General features: G+C 32.3%; 2 protein-coding genes across 7 annotated transcripts in view; both read right to left on the bottom strand.

The window, feature by feature from the left end:
• LOC136968759 (MBT domain-containing protein 1-like) overlaps positions 1 to 12,408 on the bottom strand; it is a 116,435-nt gene extending 104,027 nt beyond the window's left edge. For 5 of the 6 annotated variants that reach the window (XM_067262787.1, XM_067262792.1, XM_067262791.1 and 2 more), the window contains exon 1: positions 12,349 to 12,408. The gene's annotated coding sequence lies outside the window, so the exon portion shown is untranslated. Of the gene's footprint in view, positions 1 to 12,216; positions 12,315 to 12,348 lie in introns of those variants that run through there. The other variant, XM_067262789.1, reaches the window with a different exon arrangement.
• On the bottom strand, positions 1,127 to 12,027 carry LOC136968758 (uncharacterized). Its single transcript, XM_067262786.1, has 2 exons — positions 12,003 to 12,027; positions 1,127 to 2,997 (listed from the first exon to the last, which is right to left on the bottom strand). Exons 1-2 carry the CDS (start codon positions 12,025 to 12,027, stop codon positions 1,127 to 1,129), a joined length of 1,896 nt encoding a protein of 631 aa, XP_067118887.1.

Below are 12,408 nucleotides of genomic sequence, written 5' to 3'. Positions count from 1 at the left end.
TTTTTTAATGCTCTCATGCAGACCGCACCGTAGTTGCTAGTATTGCCATCTTGCAGTAAAGACCGCAAACCATGATGTTGGACTACGGTCATCTCCCGGAGCATTAAACACGCGATACAAGAGCGGAGAGAGCGACACGACTTCCTATTATCGCACGATCGCTATTTCGGTTAAGGTTACTTATGGCAGCAAACATGGCGGCCCGACTGACCTCTCATATGGAAGCCACCACACGCCGCCATGTGCTAAACTAGTGATCGATTCACGGTAGTTCTTGAACAAAGTAAAAAAAGGGGGGAAACGTCTACTAAAGGCAATTTTAACAGCAAGCACGCAACTCCCAATCGTGATAGCAAGGCCGACTTAGCGGAGAGCGACACAACTCCCTATCATCGCACGATTGCCGGAAAAAAGTATGATTGCTTTTTTATTTTTCGTCTCCGGTCCAAAAGTAGAGTATCGTTGAACTCGTCTCGGTCCCGAGTTCAGATATATACCCAAACACACAAAATTCCATAGGGAGTAATCTATAGTATACCCTTATTATTGAATAAATGAATATATAGCATCATGTAAAACACTTAATTTGTTAATTGATCTGATATCACCACTATTAAATTTATTTTCATTTCCTAATTATATAGAAATTTAAATAACTACTTTAAATAAATTTTATTAACAGTCCATAATTATATACTTTACGATCTATTTATATAAACAACCTACAGCGTGCTCAGCAGAAAATAATACAAAAACTAAACAAGCACCTGATCACTCGCTGAGAGATATTTATTCTTAACACAAACGTTTTCAATCCAATCAATGGATCATCATCAGGTAAAATTAGAACATTACAAAAAATAGAACAACAAGTTCAAAATACAAAAAATATAACGGCTAACCAATATGTAACTAACAGCACAATAACGTTTCTAAATATCAACAAATTAATAAAAATGCTGCTAAAATTAAAAATAAAATATTAATATATAACAAACAAATAGTGTATACAAAATATTAATACCTCTGCCTTAATAAACAAATTAATAACACTAAATATTAACACTGCTTAATAAGCTGTACAGAGCTTTTCATTTAACTATACATATTAACAAAGCTACTGCTCTTATTTGAAGTTTATAACTGCAAACTTCCATGCGGAAGGAAGTCCATCGGCATCTCTTGCGTTGATGCAATTCCCTTTAAGCTTGCTTTTATAGATTTCTAATTTTTCGGCCGTTCTTGCCAAGGTCGGGGAGTGTATTTGTTTCAGTATATCTGCTTCATTCCATCTTACTATTGAGCCTTCCGCTTGTGCCATTTGTGACAATACTGTGGCATTAGAACCTTTTCTAACATCATATCTGTGCTCTTTTATCCTTACCCCTAGATTTCTAGTAGTAACCCCAACATAATCTTTACTTATTCCTAACATCTGATTCTCGTATGGAATCCTATAAACGCCGGACCTATCCTCTTTCTTAATTAACCCTTTATCATTTCTAAGAATTCTGTACAGATTCGGAGCTCTTTTTAAGATTATCTTTGTATCCTTTATATGTGCGATTTCTTTCATAATGCTTCCTAAGCGCTTGTTGTACGTAAATTTCGTGTATGTAGATGGACCACGCCCACGACCAGGTACTGCATCGGTACTAACTTCTAATTTATTGATAATCCCCTTTAAAACATTCCTCTTGTAGCCCAATGCTTCTGCTACCTGCGTGATTCTTTCTATTTCTGCATCCCTGTCTATAACACTTTCGCAGTATAAAAAAGCCCTCCTAACTAACGCTCTAAACGCTGCTAATTTATATTTATAGGGATTGTTAGAGCCAGCCGGAATATAAAGTGGGCTACGAGTTGGTTTAATAAATACCCTGGTAGATATACGTCCCTCTCTAAACATAACCTTAATGTCCAAAAAATGTATCATAACCGAGCTTTTTTGCTCTAGTTTTAAGCTTAGGCCATCTTCATTATCATTGATCTTGTCAATAAATCTAGCAATTAATCGATTGCTTTTCCAAATTATGAATATATCATCGACATACCTTTTGTAGTATACGATGCTGTTCTTGAAACTACGCAAAACTTTAACCTCAAGCCTACTAACAACAAGCTCACACAATAGCCCAGAAATTGGGCTTCCCATAGGGACCCCTCGGCATTGCTTATACGTTTGTCCTTCAAACGCAAAGAAAGACTCGCAGCAAACGAGATTAACCATCTCTACCAACTCATTCCTATGATGTGCTAAAGCAGGGTTTACTCTGGTCAAAAAATCCAAAAGTGCTTCTACACAAGATTCAATCTTGATAGAAGGGAACAGATTTTCGTAATCCAATACAGTCCCAACTTCGTCATCAACTAAGTAAACCTCTTGTAGTCCTTTGACCACCGTTACCGGATCCTTAGCCACCAATTCATTGCTTTCCATCTTGGAGGAGATATACTGATGCAACCGTTTTTCAAGGAGGAACGTAGGCGCTTTTCGTTTTTCCACAATAGGTCTGATTTTTTTGCCTTCCTTATGAGTCTTAGCAAAGGCAAATAATCTAGGGATCCCTGGTCTAGGGTTACGACATTTTACTAAAAAAGGTAAGATCTTCGCCAGTTTTGATCCTCCCAGTTTTCTAACCCTTCTATCAATTGCTTCAACTATGTTACTATTTATCTGAATACAATCCGTTTTTCTGATATACTCCTTCAACGCTTCGTCGTATGTAGGTTTTTTCATCACAACGATCTGCTTGCTTTTATCCGCTCTTGTTGCGATTAAGTTGTTCTCTTCCAGCCATCCCTTAGCATAAGCGATGTCTTTATTATAACCTCTTCCTTTCCTAGTTTTCTGATTCTTTAACACAGCTTTCCAACGTATATAGTCTTTGTCAACCGGATCTAACCCCACGATTCCTCTTTCAATCTCCTGGAGTGTTGCATCAACGCAAGAGATGCCGATGGACTTCCTTCTGCATGGAAGTTTGCAGTTATAAACTTCAAATAAGAGCAGTAGCTTTGTTAATATGTATAGTTAAATGAAAAGCTCTGTACAGCTTATTAAGCAGTGTTAATATTTAGTGTTATTAATTTGTTTATTAAGGCAGAGGTATTAATATTTTGTATACACTATTTGTTTGTTATATATTAATATTTTATTTTTAATTTTAGCAGCATTTTTATTAATTTGTTGATATTTAGAAACGTTATTGTGCTGTTAGTTACATATTGGTTAGCCGTTATATTTTTTGTATTTTGAACTTGTTGTTCTATTTTTTGTAATGTTCTAATTTTACCTGATGATGATCCATTGATTGGATTGAAAACGTTTGTGTTAAGAATAAATATCTCTCAGCGAGTGATCAGGTGCTTGTTTAGTTTTTGATCTATTTATTTTGCAATACATATTCCTGGTAATGTCAATATACATTAAAAACAATCCAGCATTTCCCTTTAGATAATGTATGTATAAACTATTAAAAACTGTATGTAAGGAAATTAAAGATTTCCTATCAAGAAATCAAATTAAAAAGTAATTTTTCAAATATGAAATTAGTTGAATTTAATAATTGTTATTATTACACCAATTAAGTTAAAAATTCATAAATATTTTGAATAATTTTTAGTATAAAGAGAACTTTTAAAATCTATTATATTAAAAACTAACTTTCTAATGTGTTCACTGATTGATAAACGAATTATCATTATTGGTTATGTTATTGGTAGATAGATTGTGTCTTACTCAGTTGATACAGCTGGAGTTTGCTTTTTGAAACATTAGAGAGCATTTTAAACAAAGAGAATGCTCTGTACATTGTACAATTTGCTTCAATATTAACTTCTAATTGAGATTAATATTGCCAGTTAAGAAAGGTTAGCAATGTTAGGACAATGAAGCATTTGATTATAGGTGATCATTTATTCAAAATACTCAAAAGACAACTGCTCAAATATAGATTCAAAATGGAGAGAACCAATTCAGATCAGCTTATTTAGGAAAGCAATGCAATTTGTATTATCCAATAAAAGAAAAATGCTAACAGATACTTATGGTTATGCCCAAGGTTCTCAAAATGTAAACATTACAAGCCTTGGAAGCTCAACATATACTACACTACCATTAAGACAAATGACAGGGAGTAAAACTCGAAATTTAAATAATTTCCATGTCTAAAGAATGCTACATTTGTGGAGCAATATGGAATTTGATAAAGGATTGTCTGAAAAAATTTTAGAAATTACTAAATATTTAAAACAAGAATAGAAATCAAGTGGATAGATACACAAGACCAGATAAAATTTTAAATAAAAATAATACTTCAATTGCAAGATTTTAAGGAAAAAGTTTTGAATTGAAATAACGCAATTTCTGGTTGCGTTATTTCAATTCAGAATTTGCATCAGAAGTTTATATATAGTTAATCGGGGCCTCCTGCCCCTAAGGTTTCCATATCTGGTCTCAGATTTCATCTATCTAATTCTATTCTCAAGATTAAAGAAAAACAAACAGATGGATGAAGTGGAATTTATAGGTCTACAATTTTTTGAAATTGCAGCCCAACAACTGAATTTCATATAAATAAATTACAATGGAACTTTAAAATCATTATTCTATAGATGTTTGGTATCATTTAAAAAAAATTCATGATACTGGTCTACAAAATTCAAAATTGTGAGTTTGGTGGTCCATGAGTCCAGAAAGGTTGGCAACCACTGACATACATTATACAAAAATTAAAATTTTACAGATTCATAACAGCACATACATTATACTATAGAAAGCTGCTATACAAAGCACTTATCACAGTCAGGAAATTCTTAAACATAGCAATAAACTAAGTAATAGATTGTTCTGTAGTTATGCCTTAACTGATCTGATATAGCATTAGGCACCAGTGTATAGCTGAGTATGATACATTTCACCAGTATCACTTTTGGTCACTAACAGTAAGTGTGAAAACAGTAACAATTACACTGTCTGCCATTCCAGTCAGTACAATGGTGAACATGCAACAGAAACCAGTGTATATTGTGGTATAAGTTTAAATCAGTTATAACAGTGCAACATCAATATCATAAATGATATACTTATGCTCAAGACGAACCCATGGAAAAGACCATAATTTGATAGTTTAATTAGTTTAAATAAACTGAAAGTGTGCACAATGTACAGTACAGTAGTGGTCAAAAGTAGAACTACCCTTGTAATATTTTTAAAAATGCAACCTCTATTTTGTTTACCACCTACTACATAATTAATATTGTGATAGTTGAAAAGAGCAGAAGAAAAAAAGCATCAAAATACTCAATTGATTCAAACAGGTTTTATTTTAAATGTGATTTACAAAAGAAAAATGAAGTTTTTATATTTTACACTGTGACAAAAGTAGAGCTACCAAAGGAAGTATACAGATTTGTCCAGTATTTTTAGGACAAAATATTAATATTTTGTGGTGTAATCAGAGCTTCTGATCATTGCATCACATCTACATTTCATTGAATCAGCTAAATTGTCTCGAAGAATACAATTATCAAATGATATCAAACAAAGAATGATAGAAAATGCATTTGAAGGAAAAAAAAGACCTTTACTGAAATTGGTAAAATTTTTAATGTGCATAAACCTGTTGTCACAAAAGTGGTGAAGCATTTTCAAATATATGGGACTATTGTTTCTGCCAAAAAGTCAGGTAGACCATAAAAAACAATAGCACAGTTGGATCGTTAGATTAGGCATATGTGAAGTGGGTAACTCAGATATAAGCTTAAGGACTCTTTGAAGACATTTGACTAGTTTTGGATTACATGGGAGACAACCAGCAAAGAAACCACTCGCAAGCTCAATTAACTTTTGAAATTGCTCCATGATAAAATGCAAATGCTCCCTTGTTCCAAGTTTACCAAGCGGTTACTGGCCATAACCCTTAACCTCATCGAGGATAAGGAAGAACTGAGAGAGAAAGCCTGAGGGGCCACATCAGCTCATCTCTGCAAAAGACAAAAGGCTGAGATTAGGGTTTTCACATGAACACATCACTTCGACCAAATAAAAATGGCCCAATGTGTTAGAGTGATGAATCTAAGTTCAATGTCTTCTCTAGTAATGGTATACAATGTGTCAGACGACCAGTGAACATGAGATATGACCCAAAATACACAGTTCCTACAATAAAGCATGGTGGTGACTGCATAATGGTATGGGGATGTTTCCCTGCAAAGGGAATTGGTTCAATTCATAGAATTAATGGAATAATGGATCAAACCATTTATTGGGATACATTGCAGAATCAAATGCTTCCTCATGCACGTCGTTCAATGCCACAAGGAAATGGATCTTCCAACAGGACAACAACCCAAACACACAGCAAATTTGGTAAAGCAATGGTTTCAACAGAAAAAAATGAATCTTATGACATGGCTAGCCCAATCACTAGACCTAAACTCCATAGAGTATCTTTGAGATGAAGTTGAGCACTGTATACACATACATATTCAAATCCTGATGAATTGTGGTCTTCCATCCAAAAAGCATAGTATGAGATTTTCCAATCGGTGCTTGACAACTTAGTTGATTCAATAGAACATAGATGTGATGCAATGATCAGAAGCTCTGGTTATGCCACAAAATAGGGTAGATGTACCAGTTTTGGCCAGTGTAGTACCAGTTCTGGCCAGAAAACAAATTTAACTTAAAAATATAATCACAAATGAAACAAACTTTTACTGTTAACTGTGTAAACAGTTAACAATAAAAGTTTGTTTCATTGGACATATTTGAATATGTGGTGATTATATTTCTAAGTTAAATTTGTTTTCTGGCCAGAACTGGTACACTGGCCAAAACTGGTACATCTACCCTACTAATATTTTGTCCTAAAAATACTGGACAAATCTGCATATTTCCTTTGGTAGCTCTACTTTCGTAAAATATACTGTAAAATATAAAAAAACTTCTCAACGGCAACATTGTGCTAAGAAAATACATATTATTATTCTTGCTTAAATATGTTAGAAAAATAACAACAATCATTGTTCTTAGAAATATTTCAGAAAGATGTACTTAAGAAACATAAAGTAAACAAAATAAAATTTTCTGATGAACTCAATCATACAAAATTAACAATACATCTAGACAATCAAGCAATATGATAAAATTCATAATGACTGATAGTAATAATCACAGTCATCAACAGAAATATAAACAAAATCAGAATGAAGTTTGTTTGCTTTTTGTATAATTTAAATCTCAAATTCTTCAATGTTCAGCAGTCATTTGAAAAAGCCTGAAGTTTAGGCTTAACAGCTAACTTCTAAGCTTATTTAAAATTATTAATTTTTCAATGATTTGAAAAATTTTTTCAGATGCATTACTGACCAATTTTCATTATTTTATACTAAGTTAGCTATTATTGTAGTGTTTCAGTCTTTTATTAACCCTCCAATATTAACATAGTCTATGAGACTGACTAGTATGAAATGTATCTATATCTCATGTATGCATGTTTAGAAATTCATGTGCTTTCCTGTATCTTTGCCTGAATCAAATCTCTACCACTTGCATATGTAAACAGATACCATATGTTGTTTCATCCAAAATAATCTAGTTTTGGTGCTGTGGACTGAAGTTAGTTATAATTATTAAATTTTTTTCAAACTGCATTAACTGTAATATCAGATGTAGAATTATTATAATGTTACTTAGTATACATAGCAGGTGATTACACATGGATTACAAACAGTAACATGCTCATTTTTTCTAGCTGTGGGCATAGCAACTAAATCTTGGCACTTGACTTACAGATTATTTAGAAAAAGCACATGGAGACTGAACATGTTCCACAATTGACTTGATTAAGAATTCGAATACTAAACTTGGAACCTTAAAAATCAGAAATAAAAAAACAAGTCGTAAGATAAAATACAAATGTGTTCATTGCAACAACTTCATGTGTCTTGATCATAACAAGCTGTTTGAATACTCAAGCAGATCCTAAAATCTCCCTCTGTACTTTATCATTTATTTATTTTGTAACTTTTAAAACTTATTTGCGAATGAATTGTGTATATGACTCTGTTAATTTATTTAGAATAGAATAAAAAATGAAATATTTATTTACTGAGTTTTACAAGTAAAGAAAAACTGAAAAATATCCTGACATTCAAAAGTTCGAAAATTTCTTCTTGCGACGCCAAAAAACTTTAATTAAATATTATTACTGTCTATTGGCATTATTATTTTTTACTTGAAACATTATTACAAGTACTTTCAACAAATTATAGGTTGTCTTCTTCAGGCATAGAATAATGGCATCTTAATGGAACCTTACAATTTTTTTTGAAAAGATTCCATTATTCTATGCCTGAAGGAAACAATCTGTAATTTGTCGAAAGTACTTGTAGTAATGTTTCAAGTAAAAAATAAAAACAATAATAGACAGTAATAATATATCCTAATATTCAACTTTTTCCTTCAATATCACAACAAAGTAGTAGGAAAACAATCACAACAGAATCAACATAATGACATTAAATGGCCATTGAAAAGTTAAAAAAAAAGTCTATGATTAAAAAAAGTAATCCTAACTTTACAATTCCTGAGACCAATGAAACGAAGGTTCAATTATTTTTAGTTACCATACTTTAATCATTTCAAGAGTCTTAACATATCTTCTAATAGATGTTTTTATTGATAGATTTTTTCTATGATGAATAAATAAGCCATAATAATTTGACACAAAAAATTTTTCTCTTATTTATAATTACTAAAAAATTTTATTTAAAAACTAGCTGTTAACAGCAGCTTTGCTCGTGTAGATTTTGCAAGCAAACCCTATTTACATTCAATATTTCAACAACCAATTAAACTTAGTAATTGTTATTTAACATCTACCGCTGAAAATGATGAGAATTGCTGAGAATCAAACAAACTGTTTTTAATTTAATAAATTTTCTGGAACGTTTACAATCGTTCTATAATTGAACCAATATGCAATAACAAATTCGAATTTAAAACAGTTCAAAAATTTGGTTAAAAAATTGAAATATATAAAAAATATTTCTGTTTTTTCTGTAAAATAAAAAATAAAAAATTTTCTGTTTTTTGAAAGATTTAGCTATGCCGGCTAATATATATCGTAAGATGATGATAGCCCTAGTTAAAACTAGAGCAAAACTACAGTTTCTAATGGAGTGTAGAAAGAACCGACTTTTACCAATGTCATTTTTCTGTATACACCTCCCACCAAACAGCAAACCTCTACTCAAGAAAGTCAGGATCATGTGCTTTAATAGAGCCATCCGATCGTCCAGGAGACAGATCTTCACTATATTGAAAGGGCTAATTGAGACTGAAGACTCCTTATTCCGCACACATTGAAAACGCTAAATTAGTTCCTATCTATGAACACCTATCTATTGACCTGCAAGAACATTACCGCAAGAAGCTGAATTGGATACTAAAGTTTCAAGTACCTAGGACTCGCCAACGCCCAACATTCCCCTTCGTCGTTTGGGACAGCATTCAACCACCTAGCTTCGTAGTAGACATGCTCTGGTATGGCCTGACCTTTGCACTTCTGCCACTCAAAGATAGGGGGCAGAGACCTCATCCCAGACATAGAATGCCTAATAAAGAGCCTCCTGGACACGCAGAAAGAGTATTATAGATGGATATCTTTGATAAATATCAGAAAAGCTAAAGAACAACCAGAAATTATCAAGCTTAGAGGCAAGCTAAGACGTACAGCAAAATGGATGCGATGAAATGGGGTAGTTCTCACTAGAGCTGATAAATCCAAAACACTAGTCCTCATGAAATGTAGCTCATACCTGCAGGGCTTGAGAGTACATCGATGGTACCATGTGTGAGAAAAGGATTCAAGCTAAAATTAGATGGCTGGCTAACTCTAAATTAGCCAAATGCCTAATATTGCATGACATAGTTATCGATTCACCTGACGTACCTAGGCTTTTTGCCTATGCGAAAACGCATAAAGTGGGCCAACAGCTACACCCGATTGTCGACAAAGTAAGAGCACCCACATTAAAAATATTTATAACAATGTCTGAAATGTTATCAATTTAACACGTTCACGGCGTTACAAGGCACATGTGACTCGTATGGACATGTCTAGTTAGGGCGACAGACATAATTGCTTGTTTTTCCGTGGGGTGGCGCATATGTTTTGATAACATTATTCTACAAATATCATACTTGATATATCAATATTATTTTATTATGTGCAATAAAATATATTAATTTAAGAGTATGAAGCACGAGTGACTCGTGCCACTCTGTATTAAAATAGACTACAAGTCACCCATGACTCGTAATGCCCAGCAGCTGCCTAAACATTTATCTACTGACATTTATCTACTGAATGTGTCAATACCCCTAAGTACTCAATGAAGACTAAACGTAATTAAAAACAAAAAAATCGCTTCTAAAATAGTACAGTAGAAGCCGTTCTTCAGGTTAATGCTCTCCCTCTCCCCCCGCAGGGGGAATTTCGAAAAATCCCTTCTTAGTGTGTGTTTTCATGACGTACCCTAACTGTGTATCAAATTTCACCTCTAGGTTCAACGTGCACTATGGTGGTTGCATCAGTTAATCTGTTATCAGAAATGTCCAAAAGCTTCTGAAATAATATAGAATATTATGGAACATTCTTGAAGGATTAAAAATTATTAAAGTAATCCAAAACTTTCCAGAATATTCGTTATTTGTTTTTATCGTTTAATTTATTTTAATTATTTGATTATTTAAAAAATGTACTATAATATAATATTAATTTAAAAAGAAATGAGAGGGGGTAGGTTGTAGGGGTGAAGAATGAGAATGAAGACAGAGAATATGTGTGAGGAATGTGTGAGAAAAATCTAGAACATTCTCATTGAAACGTCGCACATTTTCGAAGTCAACCACTTTCAACCCCCGTATCTCCTACACCCTTATAGCTATCGAGACGCAACCACCATAGTGCACGATGGGAGACTAACACACACAAACACCATTCATGTGCGATGTGTAGTTTTGGCTGCAGAGTGAAATATAGGCACAAACGCATCCATTTTTATTTATATAGATTTGAAATTGATAACATAAAAATTATTATTATTTTTTTTTTAAATGCTGAAAATATGTAAAAAATACCAAAAATATAGTTTCATTTTTGATTATTTTATATTGCAAGATCTTTATATATTATTATAACATTCCTGATTTAAAAACTGTTAAAGCTAAATCTAAATTGAAAAATTTATTAATAGTCTATCTAACTATATGTCATATATTCAACTTATCAAACAAGATTCATTTTAAAATTAATATACTCTTTTTAATTTAGCATATGTGCTACTACTACTATAACTATGATTACAAAAAACAAACAAAACAAAATCAACTAATAGTACTACTAAAATTTACTATTAAAACTAGTTCATATGATGCACTCACTACTCATCCATTTTTTAGTTTAACAACAAAATTTCAAATGATTAAGTTTTACAGCAATATTGCAAAAAATCAAACAACAATAACAACAATTGACTAAAAAAAATAGCATCCGCATTTCGATACAAATTTATATTTTTATATTTCTGAATCGAGCCTCTAATCTTATATAACGTCAAGGTGTACCAATAAGAATAGAGCAAACTGTTAAGTTGTTAATTTTCAATTCATTTAATTAAAAATTTAACATGATAGACAGTTCGCTTCATTCTTATACCATATTCGGCACGGCGAAGAGCACAGTTATATACCGAGGCACACCGATGCCAATTCTATCCTCGTTTCTAACCTACACATATTGAATCTACAGTTAAATTCTGCACTGTAACTATACGTAAAAAACATTCATCGTACAAATCCAAACATGTGCGATAAATATGCAATTGTTACATTTATAATACTTCTAATCAGATTTATCATTGAAATTCACATAACACAATACCTGACTTATTCATATTGTTATTATTTAATGGCATTTTATGAAACTTACCTATCACATGATTGTGTTCAAGCATTTGTAATAGACATATATATATATGTAAACAGTGTCAATTTCAATTTATGATTACAGCTGAGGCTGTTGGATATTAATTAACAATTATAAGAGGGTAAAATATTCGTAGGATAGTTATAAAATAATCGAATATTTCTAACATTCCCTCCAAATACTTTACTCCAGCAACACATAAACACATTGACCGTACCGAAAGCTGAAATGATCGTTAATAATTAACGTTGCTCGACTTCTATTACACCGACTTATCGAAAGTTATATTTACGATTAATGAGTAAAATTATTTACTTTTTTGTTTTTTGTTTTTTGTTTTTTTTTTACCTTTTTCGAATTGGAGATGACAACAAAGCACGCTCTAATCATAGCGCATGCGCATTCGTTA

The sequence above is a fragment of the Centruroides vittatus genome, unplaced genomic scaffold, assembly GCF_030686945.1.
Source record: "Centruroides vittatus isolate TY-2023 unplaced genomic scaffold, ASM3068694v2 contig_1520, whole genome shotgun sequence".
Classification (NCBI taxonomy): Eukaryota; Metazoa; Arthropoda; class Arachnida; order Scorpiones; family Buthidae; genus Centruroides; species Centruroides vittatus.
The sequence above is the reverse complement of the archived record's forward strand: the minus strand, read 5'-3'. Positions and strand labels throughout refer to the sequence as shown.

Coding starts and splice junctions, on each gene's coding strand:
- LOC136968758 (XM_067262786.1), bottom strand. CDS start 12,027: ATGCTTGAACACAATCATGTGATAG. Junction 2,998..12,002: donor TGAACACAATCATGTGATAG/GTAAGTTTCATA, acceptor TCTTATTTGAAG/TTTATAACTGCAAACTTCCA.